At 34.0% G+C, this 27478-nt stretch overlaps 4 protein-coding genes across 6 annotated transcripts; 3 read left to right on the top strand and 1 right to left on the bottom strand.

Annotated features, from left to right (window-relative positions):
* Positions 1-3700: 3700 nt before the first annotated feature.
* On the top strand, positions 3701-8263 carry LOC114413431 (V-type proton ATPase subunit E-like). The gene is made up of 6 exons (XM_028377844.1): positions 3701-3886; positions 3964-4064; positions 4831-5014; positions 5458-5654; positions 5932-6031; positions 7928-8263. The coding sequence occupies exons 1-6, from the start codon at positions 3785-3787 to the stop codon at positions 7961-7963; spliced, it is 720 nt and encodes a 239-aa protein (XP_028233645.1). The 5' UTR covers positions 3701-3784; the 3' UTR covers positions 7964-8263.
* A 634-nt stretch (positions 8264-8897) lies between these two features.
* On the top strand, positions 8898-21385 carry LOC114413432 (V-type proton ATPase subunit E-like). Of its 3 annotated transcripts, none has more exons than XM_028377845.1 (6): positions 8898-9122; positions 9201-9301; positions 9978-10161; positions 10573-10769; positions 11044-11143; positions 21108-21385. In XM_028377845.1, exons 1-6 carry the CDS (start codon positions 9021-9023, stop codon positions 21141-21143), a joined length of 720 nt encoding a protein of 239 aa, XP_028233646.1. In that variant the 5' UTR covers positions 8898-9020; the 3' UTR covers positions 21144-21385. The 3 variants fall into 3 exon arrangements, with proteins under 3 accessions (XP_028233646.1, XP_028233648.1, XP_028233649.1); XM_028377847.1 differs by lacking the exon at positions 21108-21385 and adding an exon at positions 11657-11956; XM_028377848.1 differs by lacking the exons at positions 8898-9122; positions 9201-9301; positions 9978-10161; positions 10573-10769; positions 11044-11143 and adding exons at positions 18106-18318; positions 18397-18497; positions 19280-19442; positions 19931-20127; positions 20380-20479.
* LOC114413429 (6-phosphogluconate dehydrogenase, decarboxylating 3, chloroplastic-like) lies at positions 12687-14662 on the top strand. The gene has a single exon (XM_028377842.1). The coding sequence runs from the start codon at positions 12964-12966 to the stop codon at positions 14449-14451; it is 1488 nt and encodes a 495-aa protein (XP_028233643.1). The 5' UTR covers positions 12687-12963; the 3' UTR covers positions 14452-14662.
* Positions 15712-17036, bottom strand: LOC114413430. Its single transcript, XM_028377843.1, has one exon. It carries the CDS (start codon positions 16771-16773, stop codon positions 15880-15882), a length of 894 nt encoding a protein of 297 aa, XP_028233644.1. The 5' UTR covers positions 16774-17036; the 3' UTR covers positions 15712-15879.
* Positions 21386-27478: the final 6093 nt, after the last annotated feature.

Below are 27478 nucleotides of genomic sequence, written 5' to 3'. Positions count from 1 at the left end.
CAGTTGGGTGGGGGGGATGTTGAAGTGTGATGGGGACTAATCCTACTTTATGGTCTCTGGGATTTTGGTAGGACCTCTATGTTAAAAATGCAAAGAATAGATAAAAAGAGAAGACGAAGAAGACATTATAAAGAGAAGAACTTAACAAAACAAACTAATTAAATATAGTTATTAAGCCTTATTAGAGTATGATTTACTTAATAAAAATGAATAAAAGCCATTAAAGTAATTAGAAATTTATTACTATAAATATTTATTGAGAAAAATTCAATTCTTTCATTTACTCAAATCCTTCATTTACTAGAGATAGTAACTATAAGTGAAAAATAACTTATTATAAAGGTTGAATTAAGTTTAATCTCATATTCTTATATAATATCAGGATTTATCTTAAAATAAGATTTGTTTCTTAAAAAAAATTAAAATTTATTTTTTAAGGAATTTTTTTAGATAAATACATAAAAAATTACGTTGTTGATTTTTCGTTAGCTGTCTTTTCTTCTTAGAAGAGTCTGATCCCACTTAAATTGCCCAAGAGGGCACTAAACAGAACGCAACCCTTAGAACATAATATAATTTATTATTTGATAATTTTATTTTTATTATTAAGTTAATTTTATGCTGACTTCACTTAATAACCTGTAGCAAACAAGGGAGATCGGCATGACCCATTTGTGTTTTCTCGTCTGCCGAATGCACCAAGATCTCCTGTGCTGTGCTGTGCTGTCCTTTTATACAAGTTTACCTCAGAAGCCCAATCCATTGTGATTTTTCTTTTTAAATTCATTTTCCATAACACCCTTCCAATTTCATACGATCAAAATTTTGTGCTCAGTTTTCATAAAAATAAAATAAAATTTCCCAGCGTACATAAAAAAATGTTTTCAGCTTATACTCAAAAGCAAGCAGTTCCATTAACAGCAAGCTCAAAATCCAGCTGCTTTATTATAAACATAACATTTATTTTTACCCCATTTTTATCTTATGTTTCTCTTTCTTTTAACTTTTTTTTTCTTCTTATCTCCCTTTTTCATCCATGCAAACTGGGGCGGAGGTTTTCCATTTTCCAATTCACCGTGACAAAACTACATAGACTATGCTATTTTGGGAAAAAGGGTTTGAACTTCAATCTGTATTCTATATATATAGTCAACAAATTTTTATGGCATGTCCCTTTTATTTACAATCTTATCTTGTACGTTTCAGTTTGCACTGACAGCTCAATCACTTGCCAAAAAATAATGCTGAATGTTGTAGATAGTTTATTAGACCACTCCGGCACATGCCTTAGATATTTTTTGTCAAAATAAAATTTCAATTTTGATAGCAAAATACATGCAAATTACTCCACCTAAAATTCATCCTACTTTATTTGCATCTCCATTCATTTCATATCAAGTTGAAGGGACCACAAAGAGCTCGAGTGGCCAGTCTATTCTTCACCTGGTTCCAACGTGATTGGTTTCTCAATTGCTGCACCATTAACACAAACCATCTGCTTGTACTCTTCATCACCCAAATCCACTATCCCCTTGGATTTTTTCTCCCAAGGATTCCAAACAACTATGCAATGGTTAGTTTAAGTTGTTACATTACATAAGAAAAATGACACTAACCTACCAACATCATTAAGCATTTCATTTAAAGTGCAAGGGACCATACCAACATCTGGAAGTCCTTCTTTTCGTATGACACTTGTTTGTTTCTTTTAATGATCTATGACAGCTATCCCATTCCCGGAGGAATCAAGATACACTTGATCCACCTAAAACATGGGGACAATAAAGCAAGATCATAAAATCTTAAGCCTTGGTTTACACTTAACTTTGAGTAGCTGAACTTCATTTTTTTAAAAAATAGGGACAAAACTTAAATGCAGTTTTATTTTTTAAGTGCTTTTAGTATTGTTTTTCAATCAGAATTTGAGTTTTATTTTGATAATTTATGTTGATATTTAATGTAACTTTTATTATACAAATTATCAAGGTGAAACCCAAATTCTAATTTAAGAAGAATATTGAAAAATATCTAAGAAATTATATATAAGATTTGTTTAAAGGAAATATACGATAGAAATAATAAAAAAAAAAAAAATGTCCCATTATCTTTTACCACTACATTTCACCTTCTCTGCTGAAAGACATCCATCTAACCTCCATATTTAGGAAGATTTCGATACAAAAAATCCTACTATTCATAAATTTACTGTCAACTTCATTTTAATTGTCTTAAGTTATCAAGTTGAATCGTCATCCTAATATCAATTATTGTGCATTTAAGTGGGTTGTTGAAGTAAAAGTATAATGTGAAATCATACATTAAGTAAAAATGAGAAAGTATAATGTGAACTCATAAATCCAAACTTTAAAGTTTTAGATTGAAGTATGATTGAAGTTAATTTATGTAATTACTCATAACCCTTTAATGTAAATCTCTTGCTTATGCCCTCAATTTCACAACAGATTGCGACTAAAAGAAGTATAAAGATATGCTAACAATTGTATGCCAAAACATAATTTACCTAAAACTCAAGCAATCAGAGTCGAAGTAGAAGGGTTCAGAGTTTCAACCCCCGCTGTTAACTCTAATATGATTATGAACACGTGACTGCAATAACAGACTTAACGATCCAGCTACTTAACAATTCGAGTTTGGTTTTTTAAAGAGTTTGGAATGAGGCATAATTCAAACTTCATAAAATGGTCCCCTTCTGATTCTTATAAAATGATACAAGTAGATCGTAGAACATTCAAGTAAGTGCTAGATGCCAGAGCCAATGTGCCTGTTATTGCAATTGCGGATGGAGAATTATGGAATGATGGAAATAACCATCAATCGTTCGCACAGTGAAGATAGCGACTCCTAACTCCTAAGTACTATCCTTAATTAGGTTGCAGTGGACCTAACACGGTCATTTTTCAGTTTGTAAAATTATCTTACACTAGAAAATGAGAGGAAGAATGACTCTTTGTGCTTCTCATTCACAATGTGGGTTCAAAGAGTAAAAAGAAGACTGGGTTGGGGATGGGGATGGAGGCGAGGGCCTTATCCTTCGGCGTTGGTACACTTTCTAGTTCGACGTACATGAAAGTGGATTCCGAAAACTTGCCCTACTGGTAATTGCATATGGTCCAATAATCGAGTTGTCCACCTCATACTTTATTGACCAATTTATAATTTTTATAATCAGAAATAAAAATTAAATCTTCAGATTGAAAGTGATAAAAATATATCATATTAATATAGATTCAGACTTCAGAATGGAATGTTTTGGATCCTAAGTGCTCCCTCACTTTATAGTATGATAGTTTATTCTCAAGAAGTTCTCCTCACTTTAAAATTTCAAAATTTACAATTTTATAGGGCAAATGAAATAACACAAGTTGATCCGCTTAGGCAAAGTTAGAATTTATGAAGTTTGAACAATGTGCTCTTTAAGTTTCTTTTTGCCCCTCTTTGTCGGAGAAATTCTTATGTCCGCAAATATCGTGAACACATCATTAATCTTATGTCTGTGTAGTAATTTTTTTAGTTGGGATTTGTTTACTAACTTTAACATCTCATTGGTGCTATCGACAACATTTGTCGATAAAAAAATAGTTGAGTCAAAGAAAAACATTAAATGGTTGGGGGGTAAACTTAGGAAATACATGGAGAAAATAGCAAATCCCATGTGAGTTTCGTATAAATTGGTTCACAAAGTAGATCGTGGGATGTGGTAGTGGGGTAACGATACGTAATAAGTTCTATCATTGAGGAAGTTTCCTGTGCATCGTCTCCGAAAATGAACGACGCAGATGTCTCAAAGCAAATCCAGCAGATGGTGCAGTTCATCCGCCAGGAAGCTGAGGAAAAGGCCAACGAGATCTCTGTCTCCGCCGAAGAGGTTTCTTCATTTCACCATTTTCTCCCTTTTCGTTTCCAATTCATGCTCTAAACGGAGTCGCACTTTTCCTTCTGCAGGAATTCAATATCGAGAAGCTGCAGTTGGTCGAAGCCGACAAGAAGAAGATCAGGCAAGAATACGAACGCAAAGAGCGCCAAGTTGAAATTCGCAAGAAGATGTAACTTCCTTTATAACTCTCTACACTTTTTTTTTTGTCTCTTGCGAGTTCGAAATAAGTTAGGTCTTCTCGTCCGTTAATATCAGTTGAAATTAAATTCTGGAGAGTGAGTCCTACTCGTATAGGTATTGATCCTTGCGTGTGATTGTGATAATACCGCAATGTCTATTGATTGTGTTACTGGTACTGCTAAAGCTTGATTTTTCATGTAATCATGCATTCAGCGCCTCTATGATCATTCGATGAAGATCGAAATGCTGAGATTTTGAATGTGTGTTTTAAGTATTAATATATGATCCGTCCGATCGAACGGTTCTGAATTGCTGAATGCGTGAATGCAGGCAATCCAGATCACTAATGAAATAGTCCAGCGGATCCTTGTGGTCTTGTCTTACTATTCAGTAAAATCAATAATTAATGTTAGCTCCACTTTGAACTTTTTGCATTTTGAAAATATGGCTATAGGTTTAGTTTTGTCTCTTTTATTTATTTATTTTGTTTAGTTTTGAATTAGTTCAGTTTGATGTTCAAGTTCAATTTCTTTCAAGCTGTTGATCTCTGACAAATTACTTGAACTCAAGGATATTGCCAAAGTTTGATGAATGGAAAATTCTCTGTTCTTTGAAGAAAATGATGAGTGAGATTGAGATTTTAGTTTCTGAGGCATAAATCATGTGAAATGCAGAGCATTGTGTTATGCTTCAAAGTGGAAAAAGCAGTGCTAGTTGAGATAGTTTAATTGGGCACAATTAATTGTTTGTTGCAGTGAGTACTCGATGCAGCTAAATGCTTCTCGGATTAAAGTTCTTCAAGCTCAAGATGACGTGATCAGTTCCATGAAAGAAGCTGCATCCAAGGAACTGTTGAATGTGAGTCATCATCGTCATTTGAATCTACTGAGTCATCATCATCATGAGTACAGAAACCTTCTGAAAGATCTCATTGTTCAGGTCAGTTAAATTTGAATATGATACACCTACTTATGGTTTCATAATTTGATTTTGCTCTTCTGCCAAGTATTGTTGTTTCCATTTTTGGTAAGAGTCTTGCATGTAGTCAACCAGTGTTGCTGTTGTATTATTTGTGATGATGGCTCAGCATTAATATTTTCTTTGTAATTTGCTTTTACCTGGCGACACCAATGAATCAATATCATTGATTGTTTTGAAATATAACTATTTGCTGATGTGGGAACCAGTCTTGGTCTTTACTGTGGTGTTTTCAGTGCCATGGATTCAACCCCTGCCCTATCCTCTTACCCTTCCCTCTTTCCCTGGTCTACATGACCTTTTTCAATCCTTTGCAAGACTACATTCTGCTATTATTTTATGGACTACCTTTCTATCAGTTAGAATGTGGACTTGGAATATAATATAAGGACTGTGTGTTACAGTGTTTGCTTAGACTGAAAGAACCTTCAGTCCTATTGAGATGTCGGAAAGATGACCTGCACTTGGTAGAGCATGTGCTGGATTCATCTGCACAGGAGTATGCTGAGAAAGCAAATGTTGATCCCCCAGAGATCATTGTTGACAACCAAGTTTATCTTCCACCTGGACCCAGTCATCACAATTCTCATGATCTCTACTGGTAATGTTCATGTTATAATCAAATCTTAACTAAATGTCTGTCCCTGCCAAATGCCAATCAGGGCCTTGCTTTCTTAACCCATGCTTTACCTTTTTTCTCTTGATTCGTTGTAATTTAACATTATCTTCTGGTGTAAAAGCATTAATTTCAAATCTTAAGATTTATTTGTTTATAGTGTTTGTAGTTGATTGAAGATACTTCCTAAAATCATATTAGCTTTTTTTTTTATATTTAAATTTCAGTTGTAGCACAACTGATTATTTTAATTGATATTCAGCTCTGGTGGGGTGGTGTTGGCTTCTCGTGATGGAAAGATTGTGTGCGAAAATACTCTTGATGCACGACTTGATGTAGTGTTCCGTAAAAAGCTTCCAGAGGTAAGTTTTTTGTTCATAGCAGTTGTCTTATTCTGTGACTTGTATCCATATTTGCTGTCCAATTGTTTGTATTGTGACTTTCATATTTTTTCCAAGTAAAAATGTTGTTATTTTCGAGATATTGAAACTTTGGCACTGATACGTTCTGTATCAGAGGTCAGATGAGAAATAGGAAACAAGAGAAAATAAAACAGAGAAGGGACGCGAAAATGATGAGAGCAATGCTCCCCCAAGTCAGAAAAGATTCTCTAGACTCCAATTCTCATTCATAATCATCCATAACCCCTATTTCAATCATGACTCCCTTACATATAACCGTAATTCCCCTTACCACTACCCTCTCTCCTCTGACTAACTTATTATCCTCTCAAAAGTTCACTACTGGTTAGATATTACCCTCTTGGGCCTACAAGTATAAAACTTGCCAAACCTATTGGGCTGATTCCCATCAGATACTGACATTGAAATAAAATAATTCAGGTGAATGATACACACTGATGGACAACTAGAACAATTAACTGCAATGAATTTATGTATGAAAGGATGCAAGGTTCAGAAATTCTGGGGCTTTATGACATTTATGTTTGATACGATATAACCTATCAATTCTCATTTAATTCTTCAAAATTTCTAAGCTGCATAATTATTTATCAAAAATTTATAATGAAGTAATTCTAAGATAATATATAACTCATTTAATACAACTAATAACATCATTGGTCTAAAATAGGATTTAACTAGTTTTAGTTTTGAAAAACTTCATTGAATAGTTGTAAACAATTACAGTATATCAATGATATTTTATAAGTAATGATTTAATACTTCTAAGTTCTGTAAGACATTAATTGCCTTTTGTTAATATTTCTTTCAATATTTTCAATTCTAAAAATATGTCAAGACTATCAATATCTACTACAAAATTTGGTAAACCTCTTCAGTCTTCAAGACTTGAACACTTTTACGACTCACTGGACCTCTTCAAATATTCACTTTCCTTCGAAGGAATATGAAAATGAAACAAAAGACTGACATGAACTAAAGGAAGATAATAACAAATTAATATTAAAAAATAGTAAGTTAGAAATACAAAGGAGACCCAAAGTAAGGCGGAAGGCAAGAGAGAATGGAGCTAATTAGAATATTGGGTACTCAAAAGAAAATTTTGAGATAAGTAGTTAAAAAAAATGAATACATTTGTCAATGGATAGAGATAATAGATTAGAATATATATTGTAACAATAACTTTGATATAAATTAAGAATTGACAGTAATTATTATGTTAAGGGGAAGGAGAGAGCCAGGAAGGGAATGTTGGATTAAGGGTTGCCAAACTTCTTCAATTAAAACTCTGTGAACTTGGATGTATTGCTGTCACTCAAATAAGGTATATATAGCATTTATGATTTACTTCCCTTTCTCAAACGGCTGTGTTTGGGAACCAGTTACTAACTGGCGTTCTTTCAAAAGTAACAAAGGAGTTACTTCTGCTTCTGGTGTCTCGGAATGCACAAACGGTCGTTTAGATGCATCGGAATTCGTGCAGCCAAGGTTTTAACGGGGAAACAAACATGCACTATTTATTTTCTTGGTTTCATTCTGCAATATTATATACACTTTCTATTGATTGCATTGAAAATATAACCAACTAAAAATGACATTTGATTTGATTTTAAAACTAATAAGTCTAATTTTTCCCCTTTTATTTCTGTGCCTTTGTATTTGCTAGACTGGCCCGAGAGATCCTTTTCACTAATTTTTTTCACAATTCTTTTTCCTCCAAACAAAATGTACTGTATTCCCATTAATTCATGACTGGCCAACTTTGACTTTGGATGTTGTATGGTTAACCATGTCTAACGACTACATTCTTATCAAGTTTCTTGCTCCTTATTGCAGATCCGAAAGCAGCTCTTTGGACAAGTTGTTGTTTGAAGATTTTGATTGTATGGTTTGGTTACCCCTGAAATGTTTATATCCCGAAGCATCATTAGCTTGTCTTTGACCTGAAAAGCTGCCCTGCCATTGCTTCTGTGTACTTATAATTATTGTCTTTTAAATAACACCATATTTCGGTAGTCCATTTGTTCCCATGTCGTGTATGATGGGGGATGCATCGTTCTAAGTTTTCTTTCGTGATGACTTTTATCTCATTGACAATAAGTGTTTGCTCCGGCTCATTGCAGCTTTGATTTTTAAAAAAATAAAATAAAACAGGGATTATTTATTCATTTATTTATTTTCGCTCATTCCTTATACACATTTTTTATCTTACAATTTATTTTAACCATTGAAGTATTTATAATATTTATTTTATAGATCAATATAAATATTATAAATAGTACAATATTATTTCAACACTATACTTCATGAAATTGATAAAAATAAATATTATATTCATTTTATTATTTTTTAAATAATTTTATTATTAGATTATTTTAAAAAATTAAAATTCTAATACCCCAAAATATATAAATTTATTCATAAAATGAAATTAAAATGTATATAAAACCTTATATAAATATGTTCATTTCTTTTCTTTTACATCTTTCAACTATTTCAATAAATAATTTTATCAAAAAATTATGATTTAATAAGATAATTTAAACACTTTTGACTGAGTAGTTTTTTTAATCAGTTTTTATTAACATAACCTTTATAAAAAAAAAGTACAATAGATATTTATATTATTATTCAATAAAAAATCATCATATCGCATATATTGAATTTATTTTTGTATAGCTATTTTAAAAATCATAAATAATAATATCATAAAAATTAAATTGGTATTTTTAATGCACACATAAAAAAAATGTTAGGAAAGAAATTAAATATAAACGAATTTTCCACGCGAGAACCAAGATGTGCAGCATAAATTGTCACCTTGTTGAACATGCATAAAAAAGAGGTGAGCTGGCCTGGGCTGTGATATTGGGGCAGCGCAGCAATACGTAACAAGTTCTATCATTGAGGAAGTTTCCGGTCTCCGAAAATGAACGACGCAGATGTCTCGAAGCAAATCCAGCAGATGGTGCGGTTCATCCGCCAGGAAGCTGAGGAAAAGGCCAACGAGATCTCTGTCTCCGCCGAAGAGGTTTCTTCATTTCGCCATTTCCTCCTCTTTCGTTTCAAATTCATGCTCTTAAACGGAATCGTACTTTTCCTTCTGCAGGAATTCAATATCGAGAAGCTGCAGTTGGTCGAAGCCGACAAGAAGAAGATCAGGCAAGAATACGAACGCAAAGAGCGCCAAGTCGAAATTCGCAAGAAGATGTAACTTCCTACATAACTCTCTATACTCCTTTGTTTTTTTGTTTCTTGTGAGTTCGAAATTAGTTAGGTCTTCTCGTCCGTTGATATCAGTTGAAATTAAATTCTGGAGAGTGAATCCTACTTGTACAGGTCTTGATCCTTACTGCATTGTCTAATGGCTGTGATGAAGATCAAACTGCTGAGATTTTAAAATTGTGCTTTAAGTATTAAAATATGATTTGTCCGACTTGGTTGAACGGTTCTGAATTGCTGAATGCGTGAATGCAGGCAATCCAGATCACTAATGAAGTAGTCTAGCGGATCCTTGTGGTCTTGTTTTACTATTCAGTAAAATCAGTAATTAATATTTGCTCCACTTTGAACTTTTTGCATTTTGAAAATATGGGTTGAGGTTTAGTTTAGTCTCTTTTATTTATTTATTTATTTATTTTGTTTGGTTTGATGTTCAATTTCTTTCAAGCTGTTGAGATCTGTGGCAAATTACTTGAAGTCAAGGATATTGTTGAAGTTTGATGAATGAAAGATTCTCTCATCTTTTAAATTGAGAGTTTAGTTTCTGAGGCTTGTTTTATTTCATCATGTGAAGTATGGAGTGTTGTGCTGTGCTCTAAAGTGGCAAAAACAGTGCCATTTGAGATAGTTTAATTTTTGTGGCACAATTAATTGTTTGTTGCAGTGAGTACTCGATGCAGCTGAATGCTTCTCGGATCAAAGTTCTTCAAGCTCAAGATGACGTGATCAGTTCCATGAAAGAAGCTGCATCCAAGGAACTGTTGAATGTGAGTCATCATCATCATTTGAATCTACTGAGTCATCATCATCATGAGTACAGAAACCTGCTGAAAGATCTCATTGTTCAGGTCAGTTAAATTTGAATATGGTACACCTACTTATGGTTTCATAATTTGATTTTGCTCTTCTGCCAAGTATTGTTGTTTCCATTTTGTCCTACTTTTGTATTATTTGTGATGATGGCATGGCATTGTATCTATAACTATTTTCATTGCAAATTTCTATTACCTGGCAACATTAATGAATCAATATCATTTATTGTTTTGAATCATAACTATTTGCTGCCATGGGAACCAACCTTGGTCTTTACAATGGTGTGTTCAATGCCATTGGTTCAACCCCTGCCCCTTCCCTCTTTCCCTGGTCTACATGACCTTTTTGAAACCTTTGTAATGCTATATTCTGATATTATTTTATGGACTACCTTCTACTAGTAAGAATGTGGACTTGGGATATAACGTAAGGGCTGTGTGTTACAGTGTTTGCTTAGACTGAAAGAACCTTCTGTCTTATTGAGATGTCGGAAAGATGACCTGCATTTGGTAGAGCATGAGCTGGATTCAGCTGCCCAGGAGTATGCTGAGAAAGCAAATGTTGATCCCCCAGAGATCATTGTTGACAACCAAGTCTATCTTCCACCTGGACCCACTCATCACAATTCTCATGATCTCTACTGGTAATGTTCATGTTATAATTATATCTTAACTAACTGTTTGGCCTTGCCAATCAGGGCCTTGCTTTCTTACCTTATGCTTTACCTCTTTTTTTTTTTCTTGATTAATTATAATTTAAAAGTATCTTTTGATGAAATGTTATCAATTCTTAAGATTAATTCATTTCTAGTGTTTGTAGTTGATTGAGAATGCTTCCTAAAATCATATTAGGCTTTTAGCTGCTTTGATATTTAAATTTCAGTTATAGCGCACCTGATTATTTTAATTGATATTTAGCTCTGGTGGGGTGGTGTTGGCTTCTCGTGATGGAAAGATTGTGTGTGAAAATACTCTTGATGCACGACTTGATGTAGTGTTCCGTAAAAAGCTTCCAGAGGTAAATATTTTGTGCATAGCAATTGTTTTATTCTGTGACTCTATCCTTTTTGTTAAATATTTGCCGCTGAATTTTTACTGTGACTTTCATATTGTTTCCAAGTAGAAAGTTGTTATTTTCAAGATTTTGACATTGACATTGAAATAAAATAATTCAGGTGAATCATACACACTGATGGACAAAATTAGAACAATTAACTGGAACGAATTTATGTATGGAAGGAGGGTCGGATTCCGAAATTCTGGGACTTTAGGCAACATTTATTTGAGGCCCAATATAATATAACCTATCAATTCTCATTTTATTCTTCAAACTTCCTTTTTTTTATAAGAAATTCTTCAAAATTCCTAAGCTGCATAATTATTTATCAAAATTTTATAATCAAGTAATTCTAACATTTTTCAATATATAATATGTAATTCATTTAACACAACTTATAATTTATAAAGTGATGAACTGGTTAACTACGTCTAACGACTAGGTTCTGATTAAGTTTCTTGCTCCTCATTGCAGATCCGAAGGCAGCTCTTTGGATAAGTTGTTGCTTGAATATTTTGATTGTATTGTTTCGTTACCCCTGTAATGTTTATATCCCGAAGCATAAGCTTGTCTTTGGAGCTTAATAGCTATCGTGGCATTGCTTCTGTCAACTTATAATTGTCTTTTAGATAACACCATATTTCGGTAGTCCAGTTGTTCCCATATTGTGTATGATGGGGGGGCATGCGTTGTTCTAGATTTTAGCGTATGTAATATATTGAACATTACTGTCAACATTATGACGGAAATATAACGTTCTATATTGTCGTATCTGATGCAAGTAAAAGCCCATATAGAATATGGGTTGGTTTGATCCAATCCGATTTTCAAGCCTGGTTTGACGGATCAGATGGATCAATCTGTGTATTTTGTCGAGCTCTATGTGAGATTCCAACCATAATCAATTATCATATAAGTATAAGGTTAATTTGTTTTAATTTATATATTCAAATAAATATTTTCATATTTTTTTGTGTATTTGTTCAAATTGTTTTTGTTTTAAAAAAATAGTTTTCTGCTAAGAAAAAAATTCTTTGCTTCTTGAAAAATACTTATATGAAAAAATCTATTTTAAAATTATTTTTTATAAGTTTAAATAAATTCATCTATAATTGACTGAGTAAAGTGCTCTGTGGCTCGTGATATACGCGATTATGACAAATGATATTAATTACTTTTAGGCATTTAAAAAAATGAGGCACCAAACTTATATATATCAACATTTTTTTTATTTGAGGTAAGCTGTATCAACTTCTTTATATGTAAATATTCATGAATTATATAAATAAATTTTAATATATATAGCAACTTGTTCAATGTATGTCAACTATATCAACTTCTGTTTATTTTATATATATGTATATAAATATAAATCATTGTAGTACTGGTGCATACCAAAATATCAACTGACACACGTCAACATATTAGTAGTTATTTAATTTTATTTTCTTGAAAAGAAAAGTAAGGTGGCCACTAAAAGAGGGCCGAGTATGAAATATAAATATCTGGGTTGACTGATTTGGTAGGAACCGAAGCGCAGTCGTTTGATTGTGAAGTGAGTTCCGATTGAGCACGTCTTGGAGGCAACGACGTCTACGGCAGCTCCTCGTTGGTGGTTAAGTCGCTTGTCCTTTCAGTCCCTCGATGAGTCCGCCAACCCCTAAAAAGCACTTCTTAGTTCTCCCTCTCCCACTAAAAACCATAGTAATCTAGATAATAATTAACATCAACCCTCACTCCTTCGCACACCAAACCCTTCCTTCCTATCTCTCACTAATCTAATGGAATCCGCAGCACTGTCGCGCATAGGCCTGGCGGGCCTGGCGGTGATGGGCCAAAACCTAGCCCTAAACATCGCAGAAAAGGGGTTCCCGATCTCCGTGTACAACCGCACGGCCTCCAAAGTGGACCAGACCGTAGATCGTGCCCGCAACGAGGGCTCCCTCCCTCTCACGGGCCAATACACCCCTCGCGACTTCGTTCTCTCCCTCCAGCGCCCCAGATCCGTCATCATCCTCGTCAAGGCAGGCTCCCCAGTCGACCACACCATCGCCGCCCTCTCCGACCACCTCGACCCCGGCGACTGCATCATCGACGGCGGCAACGAGTGGTACGAGAACACCGAGCGCCGCATGAACCTCGTCGCCGACAAAGGCCTCCTCTACCTCGGCATGGGCGTCTCCGGCGGCGAAGACGGCGCACGCCACGGCCCCTCCCTCATGCCCGGTGGGTCCCACCATGCCTACTCCAACGTCCAGGACATCCTCCACAAAATCGCCGCCCAGGTCGAGGACGGCCCCTGCGTCACCTACATCGGCGAGGGAGGCTCTGGAAACTTCGTCAAAATGGTCCACAACGGAATCGAATACGGCGACATGCAACTCATCTCTGAAGCCTACGATGTTTTGAAGCACGTCGGTGGCTTGTCGAATTCCGAGCTTGCGGAGATTTTCGTGGAGTGGAACAGAGGGGAACTTGAGAGTTTCTTGATTGAAATTACCGCCGATATTTTTAAAGTGAAAGATGAAGATGGTGAAGGGTTTTTGGTGGATAAGATTTTGGATAAGACTGGGATGAAGGGGACCGGGAAATGGACGGTGCAGCAGGCGGCAGAGCTTTCGATAGCCGCGCCCACGATTGCGGCGTCGTTGGATTGCCGGTACTTGAGTGGGTTGAAGGAGGAGAGGGAGAGTGCCGCGGCGGTGCTGAAGGAAGCGGGGTTGAGTGATGAATTGGGGAGGGTAAATGTGAGTGGGGTGGATAAGAAGAGGTTGATTGATGATGTGAGGCAGGCTCTGTATGCTTCCAAGATTTGTAGTTATGCTCAGGGGATGAATTTGTTGAGGGCTAAGAGTAATGAGAAAGGATGGAACTTGAATTTGGGGGAGTTAGCTAGGATTTGGAAGGGAGGGTGCATCATAAGGGCCGTGTTCTTGGACCGGATCAAGAAGGCTTATCAGAGGAACCCTAATTTGGCGAGTTTGATTGTGGACCCGGAGTTTGCAAGGGAAATGGTGCAGAGACAGGCTGCGTGGAGGAGGGTTGTGGGGTTGGCGGTTTCGGCTGGGATTAGTACTCCCGGAATGTGTGCCAGTCTTGCTTACTTTGATACCTATCGGAGGGCAAGGCTGCCGGCAAACCTTGTCCAGGCTCAGAGGGACTTGTTTGGGGCGCATACTTACGAGAGGGTTGATCGCCCTGGGGCTTTTCATACCGAGTGGACGAAACTCGCTCGCAATAGTGGGGCTGGAGTTGGTGCACTCAATTGATTGATTTTGGGTTTTGGTTGTTTGTTTAATGGTCGTGCATTGCAGTGCAGCATTTGAGTTGTAATTGTTTGTTTCTTTGAGGATCTTTGGTAGGGAGAGAGCAACTATTGTTTTCTTGCTATAACTGTTTTTAATCTTAATAAAACAAAGGCATGTCATTTGGCTTCCACTGGCTTTTGCTTAAGTAGAGTACAGGTTGTTGATGCTCTCATCTCGTCTGTATTTGTTTCCAATTAGAGTTATAATTGCATTTTTGGATTTGATTCCTCTAAAGTGAGGAAGGTTAAAATAAGTAATCTAGTTGTTGATGTTGATATTTCAAAACATTCATGATTTATTATCTACATGCATGTGATGCTGGCTGTAAATTTTCTTATCAATGACTGAGATTGTTGCTTACTTTATTCTCCAAAGTATCTCTTTAGAAGAGACTGATCCTTGCATTTTATACTTTATTTTATATAAAAAGCATTAATGACTTTCTTGACAAAATGTGATGAGAAGAATTGTGTTGACTCCTCTAACATGAGGAATATTTAAGTATTAAGAAAATCAATTGTTGATATTTTAACGCATTCATGACTTGTTATGGATGTGATATTGGTTGTTGATAGTTTCATCAATGACTGAAATTGCTACTTTACTCTCTAAAAGAGCTGCTCGTGCTAGAGGAACCTGATCTTGTATTTTGTATAAAACACATTCATGAATTTCTTGACAAAATATGATGAGAATTGTGTTAATGATTTTTGTATCAAGTCAACTGTGGTCGGAACATCCTATATTAATGCATGCTAATTTCTTGTGCATTACGATATAGGTTATCCTGGTGTACGTGGTGAAGGATTTTCTCTTTTTCTTCCTTTGTTACTTTACATGCAGGTGCACTTGTAAGATTTTGTGCTTCTTGTTGGTGCCTTGATGGCCAAGTTTTTATTTTTACCTTTTGGTAAATGATAGCGTGCTTTATAGGCTGTTATTTAGCTGGTTTTCCTTTGGGCAACCTTCTGGATGTAGGACTCAGTAATGCTTTTGTGATATAGTTTCTTTTGGAGTTTACGCTGCTTTTTTTGCTTCAGTTTATTAAATTGAATGCCACATTTACAGTTGTAACTTGGAAGAGACTAATTAACAAATGCAAATTGCTTCATGCCATTGAGAAAAGGTTGATTATGTGTAAATCGTGACAATTCTTTTCCCTGGCAGAATATATTCGATAGTACAAAGAAAGTTAAAAGACTAATAATAATTTTCATTCTTGAAATATCTACAAAACTATTCCTTCATCTGTAGTCAGATACACTTCCTTTGTTCGTTGCACAGAATGGACGAACCTTGTTTGTTTTGTTATACATGCACAGACAAAACAGTATTAGCAAAGTAACCAGAGTAATTGGACAAAAGATTATATGGGGAAGATGCAGTGGACTAAAGAACACCGCTCTCAAGAACTGGCTGAGTTCTTGTCACTGCTGCGGAGGGCATTTTACTGTTGCCAACCCATCTACTTTCTAGAACCTGATCTTCACCAGCTTGTTTTTCCATGGCTTGAATCCTCTTGGTCTTGAGAAGTCTCATAGAAGAAAAAACCGCATAGCCCGCTATGATCAACCCAAAAAATCCAACAACAAAGCCAATCACCCACAGATACCATGTTCCCCGCTTCTTCTCCAATGGGAGTACAACTGAAAAGTGGCCCTGGTCTCTGGAGTTACACACTCCAGGGGAACTCATCTCAGTAAGTTGAAATGTTCCATTGGCATTGAAAGCTACACATCTCACCCTTGTGTTGATGCTACCCCTACCCATAAATGTAACGTTGGGAAATTGAACAGATATGGGCTGCCCCATTGTGTTGAGAGTGATGTTTCTCTCACTCGTGTCTGTTACATTTGAGGCATCAAAAACCATGAAGCCGACAACAGAAGAGATGAGTGAGTAACCTGGCAAATTGAAGTAGTGGGAAGACCAGTTGCCCAAGTTTTGGTAGACAATAGCCAACCTCCTCACATGGGGAATGGACATGGTTCTTGGTGGGATCTGAAAGTAACTAAAGTTGGCACCTTTGTTCCAGAGCCTTCTGCTTCTGAGACGTACTACTGAAACATCCATACCGGACAGGTTCCTTGGAAGAAGAGCATCATATAGAGCACCAGTTTGAGGCCTGTGTTTGACCAGTGACCTGAAAGCAAAATCTTGAACCAAGGAATTCAATGATTCACATGCAGCAGCAGTGTTGTCCAAGCTGTGCACCAAGGAGCCGCAGCAACACAAGGTGAGAAGCAACACCCAGATGAAATCCCAGTCAATTTTGGATCCCATTAACACATTCGGCAAAAGAACAAGCTTAGACAAGTTTTAAGGAATGGAAGGAACAATACGGCGATCTGTTTTAGGTATTGCTGCTTTCATTTGTTTCATATAAGAGCTGATTGTAGATGTAAATATAGGAAGCACCAAGTCCAATGATTGTTACTTTCCACAAAGAAGAAGCATGCTCAGGTTTGGGTCCCAACTACTGACTCCAGAGGGAAGAAAGGCTCAAAAAGTAGCAATTGACTAGGGGCACTCTGATTCCATCTCATTCTCATGACTTGTGTGATTGTGTCTGAGAATCTTTGTCACTACAATGCGAGAACCAACTTTAGCATGCGTTGATTGCTCATTTTCTCCGGAGTGCTGCTAGGTGCACCCAGCATTATTGTCGGTGCACCCAGCACTAACCACGAAAAGACAAAAATAGCCCTTATGGATCAAGTTGATCCGTAAATTAATTTTTAAGACTTATGGATCAACTTGATCCGTAAGTCTTTTACGGATCAACTTGATCCGTAAGTCTTTTACGGATCAACTTGATCCATAAGTTTTTCATGGATCAAGTTGATCCGTAAGTTGATTTTTAAGACTTACGGATCAAGTTGATCCGTAAGTCTTTTACGGATCAAGTTGATCCGTAAATCTTAAAAATTAATTTATAGATCAACTTGATCCATAAGGAGAGAAATTAACAAGGGTAATTTTGCCATTTTTAAAAAATGCTGGGTGCACCAACAATAATGCTGGGTGCACCTAGCAACACTCTTTTCTCCTGGGAGGCAAATGATGAACAATTCCACAAGCCCAAATTTCGGCCCGTCAAGCCTGCAGGGGCTCATCTAGCATTTAGGCCCAAACGTATATGCCCAGCCCAAATTTCCACTATATAGCATTTAGTTTACTTTTTTTTTATAATAGTTATTTTTTTAAAACAAAAAACAAACATACTTATCATAGTTTATCATATTTTTGATTAATTGTTGTTGTTAAAAAAAGAGAAGTTGACGTTCACAATGTATGGAAATTAAGATTAAACTCCAAACAAAATCTCTCAAATGTTTACTCGAAAAGTATTTTTGGAGTAAATAAAGTATATATTGCGTAAAGGTATTTAGATTTTCATCCAATTACAAAATCGTTAAATATGATATATTTATTTATTTTTATCATTACTATCTTAAAATTTTCTGCTTCACACAAAAGTACATCAAAATTAACTTAATATAATGAACATAATTTTTTTTTTCAATATCAAAGAAATTAGAAATAAATAAAATTTCCACGCGTAAGCCAAAATATATTTATTTTAAATTTTGTTAGTAGCTTGAAGATGCATAAAAGAGAGGTGAGGTGAACTCGTGTGGGGTGTGGTAGTGTGGCAGCGACACGTATCAACTTCAATAATCGCATCGCAGAAGCAGTTTCCGGTGCATCTCATCGTCTCCGAAAATGAACGACGCAGATGTCTCGAAGCAAATCCAGCAGATGGTGCGGTTCATCCGCCAGGAAGCTGAGGAAAAGGCCAACGAGATCTCTGTCTCCGCCGAAGAGGTTTCTTCATTTCGCCATTTCCTCCTCTTTCGTTTCAAATTCATGCTCTTAAACGGAATCGTACTTTTCCTTCTGCAGGAATTCAATATCGAGAAGCTGCAGTTGGTCGAAGCCGACAAGAAGAAGATCAGGCAAGAATACGAACGCAAAGAGCGCCAAGTTGAAATTCGCAAGAAGATGTAACTTCCTACATAACTCTCTATACTCTTTTTTTGTCTCTGAGTTCGAAATTAGTTAGGTCTTCTCGTCCGTTGACATCGGTTGAAATTAAATTCTGGAGAGTGAGTCCTACTCGTATAGGTCTTGATCCTTGCGTGTCATAATACCGCAACCTCTACTACTGACTGTGATTACTGGTACTGCTAAAGCTCGATCTCTAATGGAACCGGATTCAGTGCTGTTATATTTGCACGCATTCGGCGCATTTATAATCGTTGGATGAAGATCGAATAGTTGAGATTTGAGTGCTTTTTAAGTTGATTAAAATTTGAGCATTCCGATCTTCATCCAACAGTTCTGAATTCCTAAATGCGAGAATCCTAATGAAATAGTCTAGCCGATCCTTGTGGTCTTGTCGAATTATTCAATAAAATCAATAATTAATGTTAGCTCCATTTTGAACTTTTACATTTGCTAAATATGGCTTGAGGTTTAGTTTAGTGTCTTTGATGAATTTGTTTATTTTTTGTTTGGTTTTGAACTAGCTCCGTTTGATGTTCAATTTTTTTCAAGCTGTTGACATCTTTTGGCAAATTATTACTTGAACTTGAGGATACTGTCAATGTTTGATGAACGGAAAATTGTCTGTTATTTTAATAAAATGATGAGTGAGATTGAGAGTTTGGTTTCTGAGGCTTATTTTATTTCATAATGTGAAATACACTGTATTGTTTTGTGTTTTTATAAGCTGCAAACACAGGGCTAGTTTAAGTTTTGTGGCACAACTAATTGTTTGTTGCAGTGAGTACTCAATGCAGCTGAATGCTTCTCGGATTAAAGTTCTTCAAGCTCAAGATGACGTGATCAGTTCCATGAAAGAAGCTGCATCCAAGGAACTTTTGACTGTGAGTCATCATCATGATGATCATGTGTACAGAAACCTTCTGAAAGATCTCATTGTTCAGGTCAGTTGAATTTTAAATATGGTACACCCACTGTGGTTTGATAGTTTGATTTTTGCTGTTCTGCTAACTATCATTTTCAGATTGTTGTTTCCATTTTTTTTGAGAGCCTTGCACATAGGCAACCAGTGTTGCTGCTATTTATGTATTGTGTCCTACTTTTGTATCATTTGTGGTGATGGTATGGCATTGTATCTATAACTAATATTTTCATTTCAAAATGCTATCACCTGGTGACATCTATGAATCAATATCATTGATTGTTTTGAATCATAACTAATTGCTGACATGGGAATCAACCTTGGTCTTTAATGTGGTGTGTTCAATGCCATGGGTTCAATCCCTGACCCATCCTCTTGCCCTTCCCTGTTTCCCTTGTCTACACGACCTTTTTCAATCCTTTGTAATGCTATATTTTGCTATTATTTTATGAACTAACTTCCATGCTTAAGCATGTGGACTAGGAAGATAATATAAGGGCTGTGTTGCAGTGTTTGCTAAGACTGAAAGAACCTTCTGTCTTATTGAGATGTCGGAAAGATGACCTGCACTTGGTAGAGAACGTGCTGGATTCAGCTGCTCAGGAGTATGCTGAGAAAGCAAATGTCGATCCCCCAGAGATCATTGTTGACAACCAAGTCTATCTTCCACCTGGACCCAGTCGTCACAATTCTCACGATCTCTACTGGTAATGTTCATGTTATAATTATATCTTATCTAACTGTTTGGCCTTGCCAATCAGGGCCCTGCTTTCTTACCTTATGTTTTACCTTTTTTTTCCTTGATTAATTATAATTTAAAATTATCTTCTGATGAAAATGTATCAATTTCAAATCTTAAGATTAATCTGATTGAGGATGCTTCCTAAAATCATATTAGCTTTTAGCTGCTTTGTCAAATTTCAGTTGTAACACACCTGATTATTTTTGTTGATATTCAGCTCCGGTGGGGTGGTGTTGGCTTCTCGTGATGGAAAGATTGTGTGTGAAAATACTCTTGATGCACGTCTTGATGTAGTTTTCCGTAAAAAGCTTCCAGAGGTAAAAAAAAAATTGCATAGCAGTTCTTATTCAGTGTTGTTAGATATTTGTTGCTGAATTCTTTATACTGTTGAGTTTCATATTGCTCTCACTCAAATAACTTGTATGCAGCACTTATGATTCACTTCCCTTTCGCAAGATATGTATTTTTCTTGGGTAGTGCTATTCACTTCATTCCGCAATATTATATACACTTTCTATTGATTGTATCGACATTATAACCAACTAAAAATGACTTTTGATTTGTATTTAAAACCAATGAGTCCCTTTTCCCTCTCTATTTATGTGCCTTTGTATTTGCTAGACTGGTCCAAGTGATCCTTTTCACTAATTGTTCCTCAAACTTTCTTTCTCCTTCCAAACAAATGTACCGTACCCCCATGAATCCATTATTGGCCAACTTTCCGTCTATACTATATTTTGTTAACTTTGGATATTGTATAGGAAGCAAAATTTGGAAGGTCACAGATTAAGTTGAAATTGTGGTAGCCACTCATTCATTTCTTCTTTCTCTTCTTTTTCTTTTTTTCTTGGGAAAGGGGTTTAAGGTTAATTACTTTAAAGTGATGAACTGGTTAACCATGTCTAACGACTAGATTCTTATGAAGTTTCTTGCTCCTTATTGCAGATCCGAAAGCAGCTCTTTGGACAAATTGTTGCTTGAAGATTTTGATTGTAATGTTTGGTTACCCCTGGAACTATATCCCGAAGCATAAGCTTGTCTTCATGTCTTGGACCTGAATAGCTATCAAGCCATTGCTTCTGTGAACTTATAATTATTGTCCCTTAAATTACGTCATTCTCGGTAGTCCAGTTGTCCGGCGTTCTAGATTTGATTTACTTATGATTGTTATGACGACAAGTGTTTTCAGCTTTGAGCTTCTTGGCAATAAAGTAGCAGATGTAGAGCCTGTTTGGATACAAGTCACAAGTGCTTTTGAGATCTTTTCTACTAAAAATATAGAGCTTTTTTCAGTAAAGAAGCTCTTAAAAGAGCTTCTAGCCTTGTATCCAAACAGGCTCGTAATATATATTGAACATTACTGTCAATATTGTGACAGAAATATAGTAACCGTTGTCGTGTCGTCAAAACATTAAAAATAGTAGAGATTGTGAAATTTATAGTGTATGTGAGGGATGGTAGGTGGACCACGTTCAACGAGTAGTTTTAAAAAAAACTGTAATAGGCAGGGTTTTTGTCATCAATTTGATCTTAATAATCCGGAAAACCAAAACCCTAAACTATTATTTTGGCAGGTATGATTATTATATTATCTAACCCATATCGTAATTACACGTGCATAAAAATAATATAATTACAATTTTGTTTTATTATTATATTATAGGTAAATGCTAACCTTGACGCTTAAAATTGGGGTGTATAAAATTGTATCGTTTTTTTTATTTTTTATTTTTTGCATTTTCTTGATTTCTACCATAAATATTTTTTCATTTTATATTCTTAAGCAAAATCCTATATTAATTCCACTCTTTCATGATTCTCTCCCAATTTACACGGAATCCTTTCCTTCAACTTAAAACACATTTACTTTCTCGCTCCTCACTCATTTGCTGGTAGAGCTCAACCACCAATCCTAAAACTCGGAAGTCCCCGACACAGTGGACACTACAAAGAGGCACAAAAATGGAGATTACAAAAAAGGAAAACAATAAACAGGTTTGTTAAATCAAATGAACTTACGAAAAACTTACATCAATGAGTTTTACATCATATCTTTAGATGTTATATGTTGTAAAAAAAAAAATCTGTAGATGTTATATTAATAATTTCATCACACTGTACAACATTATTCATATTTTTCTTTTTATTTCAATATAAGATTTCTTGCTTGCATGCTTCTACTCATCCTTAAATTCACATCAACTTATTGCTTATTACTAAGGACACATTTCAGCTTATTTCCTAATTTTCTACATGTCAACCAACTAAGGTATGTTTTGCTAAGGATTCAAATTGTATCTCATAAGGATGCAAGTTTGAATCTTATTATCGATGTAAGGACCTCATGAACATGCCTAACCTTAATGAGCTCTAAAAATTTAATTTATCTAAACTTTTTTATAACAAAAAAATACCAATATTTCACATTGGAATAATTCGAAGAGGCTCAATCCTAGGTTTGTGACTTCCCAAAACCATATTTTACTATTCCAATATACATGTGCTCAACATGATAAGTGACTAATAGAGAAAAACGTACTTGGTTGTTATGCACATTAGTATCACCATTTTGGCACCTCAACCATGATCAAGATATTCTAGTATATATTAAAACCTTTTAGCTAGACAACTAAAACCTTTGACAAAAGCCTTGACCCAAAATGTCGTAAAGGTTTAAACTCACTCAACACCCCTTCAAATGAAACGCTCGTCTCAAAGGTAATCTAATTACTTCTGCAGGTGGCTAATGTACCCTAAAATGTGTCAGAGTGCATCATCAATAGCATCTTTCTATACTCTTTTTACATCTTACACTAGAAAAGTGATAAGATAAACTTTGATAGTAAATCCAATGTTAATCTTACAACCATTTGATGGCTCCTCACATTCGATGAGACAACATGTTAGTGTTTGTCTTTTACACGTTGTTGACATACCACAACTATAAAAAATTAAAAAAACTTTAAAAAAAAACTAGATTTCTCTCTGTGTCGGTTAGCTTTTTATTATTATTAAATACATTATTGTTAAAGACTTAAAGTCCTTATAAGTGTTACCCTCTTTGTCCACTGCGTATAACCACAAGAAAACAAGTAATCAATTAGAAAAGTCCAAAAATATAAGTTTAGGTTTTCTCATATTTGAGTTTAGCTAAAATTAAAAGGGTGGATTTTTCTTATTTAATTTAAGAGAAAATATCACTTTTAATATCTCATTAGTTGGTTGGCCTTACAATTCATTTATGATGTGATCATCATGGGTCTATATACGCCTAATTATTGACGAAGACTAGGGTGGGAAAGGCAAACTCTGTTGCCTATCATGTGTGAGTTTGATTTTTTTTTCTTGTTTTTTCATTTTATCCCTGCACACCCTTCTACCCTCCCTCTTTCTTTGGCTCTCCACTCACCCACCACCTACAACTCCAAACTAGTGACCCCACAACCCTAAACACAACCCTATGTGACATTCATTTTCTCGCCGAAAACCTCCATTGTTGCATGCGAGGTACCATCATTGTTTTCCTCTTCTCTTTCTTCCTTACTCCCTTCTTTGTCAAATACTATTTGCAATTTCAAAGAGTCATTGTTGTAGCGAAGACAAACAACAACAACCGTTGTGTGTCCAAGAGTCGCTGTAGTCAGATTTGTGAGGCAACAAAACTCCTAACAAACAACAATAACTATTGCACGTCAAAGAGGCTATTAGAGCTTTGATGACAAGCAAAGAGGAAGCATCGATATGTGATTATTGGCATTTATTTTCAATATGGGTTTTTCTTTCATATTATCCTTGCAAATGGAGAAGAAGAATAAACACCAATAATGTATCTTTGATTTCAAGGTTGGCATAGTGTTTGGTTCGATTCTAATTTTGTGTCTGTAGTGTGCATCAGAGTTGACGTTGCGTAAAACGTGATGGCATGAAAATTAATGTGGCATGATAGGTACTCTGGCAACAATATCACGAAGTAAGTATGAAGAAGAATAAAAGACAATCAAGAAGAAAAAAAATAATAGAAAAAATAAGAAAGCAAAACAATCTGAACGGTCTCCTATTTTTAACAATTAATCTGACAACCCACAATATTCAAACTACATTTTTTCAAACTCACATTGGATAGACAAATAGTTTGTCTTTCCGATCCTAATCTTCGTCCTAATTAGTTGGCCATGTTATATTCAGGCAAATTTCTCCATCTGGGGTAGTTTTAGAAACTATTTTCCCATATGGAATTGTTTCCAAACATTTTCCAGCATGGGGCAGTTTTGGACGTGTTTTGCATGCACGCAGCACCCAAACCGCCAGAACCACTGGCGAGTTTGGTGTCGGTGAGCAGATCGCCAGTGTCAATGGCAATACGTGCATGGTGCGTGAAGGAACCGCCAATCAAACTGGCGAGTTCCAAGTTGCCTTTTTGCAGGCGTGTAAATTAAGTAAAATACATAAAAAACATAAATTAAAATAAATCCAAAATACTATAAAAATTAAATTAACAAAATTATAAATTAAATTACATAAAAAACATAAAAACATAAAATACTAACTAAAATACTATACAAATAACAAATTTAAAAATTTAAATACATACATAAATTTAAATAAATACATCAATTTAAATAAATTACCAATTTTTCCCGATTAATAAAATTTAAATTAACTTACATATATTACACAAATAAATTAAAATAAATCCAAAAAATACTATGGAAACAAAAATTTAAACAATATATATAACTAACAATGTATCATATATTAGAATAAAAATTAAAAATAAGTAAACTAAATAATATTAACATTCTAACAAAATTATAAATTATATTACATAAAAAACATAAAATACTAACTAAAATTCTATACAAATAACAAAATTAAAAATTTAAATACATACATAAATTTAAATAAATTACCAATTTTTTTCCAATTAAAATATTTTAAAATAAATTACATATATTACACAAATAAACTAAAATAGATACATAAAGAAATTTAGTTAGTATTTTATGTTTTTTATGTAATTTAATTTATAATTTTATTATTTATATAGTATTTTAGTTAGTATTTTATGTTTTTATGTAATTTAATTTATAATTTTGTTAATTTAATTTTTATAGTATTTTGGATTTGTTTTAATTTATGTTTTTTATGTATTTTACTTAATTTATGTTTGACTGGCGATTCCCATGGATATTGATATCGCCACTCGAACTGGTGGTTCCTTCACGCACCATGCACATATCGTCACTGACACTGACGATTTGCTCATCGACACCAAACTTGCCAGTGATTTTGGCGATTTGGATGCTGCGTGCATCCAAAACACGTTCAAAACTATCTCATGCTGAAAAATATTTGAAAACAGCCACATCTAAATAAATAGTTTCTAAAACTACCCCATATGAGAAATTTGCCTTATATTCACGGGTCCATTTTTGTTACATCAAATACGGAAAAAAGAAGTTTCTAGTGAGTTAGGTTCTTAGCACAAAACTTTGCTCTATTTGTATCGGAGTTTCCGTTTTCTTTCCTTTTCTTATAAGCTATTTTAATATTCTTTGTTGCCTTTACTGGTAACACTGGCGTCAAGTCATTTGTTTCATAAGATGCTTCGTTACTGAATAAAAAAATACATTTTATTGGATTACATTTAGGTATGGCAAACAAAGGAGTGGATTCCAATTTGAGGTATGAAAGAGATAGATTTAAAATTTAATACTTATCCATATTTCTGTCAGGTTTTATCTGATTTTTTATATTTTGGTTATATTATTTTTATATTATGCGGTTCTATCAAATTTGAGTATATATAGTTATACACAGGTAACATGCCACACCATTTTTTATATTTTGAATTTATTGATATATTTTTAAAATAAATTACAATTAAGTTATTAATTATGTTTTAAAATAGTTTTAGTTAAGTATAATTTATTGTAATAAAAATTAAATTAAATTTTGGGAAGTATATTTTTAAATGTTTAGTTTTATAAAATTATAAAAATCGATTTAATTGCCAAAAAAATATTTTATTGGTGATTTGTAAATATATTTTATTATGTCTAATATTAACTGAAAAAATTAAAACACTTATAAAATAAATTAAGAAAAATAAAAATCTAATTTTTATAAATAACGAATTAATTTAATTTAGTATGAACGATCATAAAATATGAGCCAATAACTATAAAATAAATGTGTAATAAGTGGTTTCGTGAGAAAATAATACATATAAATCTACTGTGTATGAAAATTTTGTTAATTTTTACAATAATTATTTTTAAATTCGTAAAAAGATAACTTTTGATTAATTAATAGCATAAAAAATTTATACTGATGATATATATTTATTCAACTCTAAAAATAAATATTATTTTTCATGAAATAAGTGTCTAGAAATTTCATGTGTCTAGAAACACTTCTTTCGGATAAGTAACACATTTCTTTGAATGAGTAAATAAAAAGGGTTTTATTAAAATTTCAGCCCTCCTTTTTTGTATTTGTGAAATTTCCGTGTATTACCTTGCGGGATTTTTTGTTGTTGTTGTTATAAGTACATCATTATTACTATTTTATTTAAAAAAAAAACATGCAAACAGTTGTTAAACCGATATTTAAATAAATAATTGATTGCTTGAATTTGGTAAATAATTAATCTATATTACTACCATAGTTCATTCTAAACAAATGGGCATAATTTAGCTTTTCAATATTTAAAAGATAAATACATCCATTAATGGAAAGATAAGTACATAATCTTTTTTTTTTATATATTTGTGTCATTAAATTTTTAAATTATAAACTGAGTTGGAAATATTTTTAACATTAAATATTTATTTGAGAATTTAATAACAAAACCATAAAAGCCTAAATTTGTATTAAATATTAAATATTAAATGTAAACGTATTCAATATCAAAGTTTTTATTTATGTTAAATATTTTTTGGGAGTTGGTGTTTTTTCATTTTTTCATTTTTGTAAGTTTGGTTTTTTAATTTTAGTCATTAGTGTTTTTTTTACTTTGATTCTTTTAAGATTTTTTTTTAATTCTATAAATTTAGGTTCATTTTAATTTTTATTTATGTAAGCGGGAACTTATACGGATTATAAATAAAAAAATTAGAATATTAAAGAAATTAAAATAAAAAAAATAAAAATTAACATAAACCTAAAATAAACAAAAATATTTTATAGATATTAAAATTTTAAAAAACATCAACTTACCAAAATAAAAATTGAAGAGATAAACTTACACCAACCAAAAAAATAAATATTAACTTTACATAAATAAAAATCATACTTAAATCATTTTGTTTTCT

The sequence above is a fragment of the Glycine soja genome, chromosome 5 (assembly GCF_004193775.1).
Source record: "Glycine soja cultivar W05 chromosome 5, ASM419377v2, whole genome shotgun sequence".
NCBI classification, from domain to species: domain Eukaryota; kingdom Viridiplantae; phylum Streptophyta; class Magnoliopsida; order Fabales; family Fabaceae; genus Glycine; species Glycine soja.
This window is presented reverse-complemented; position numbering and strand designations above follow the sequence as displayed.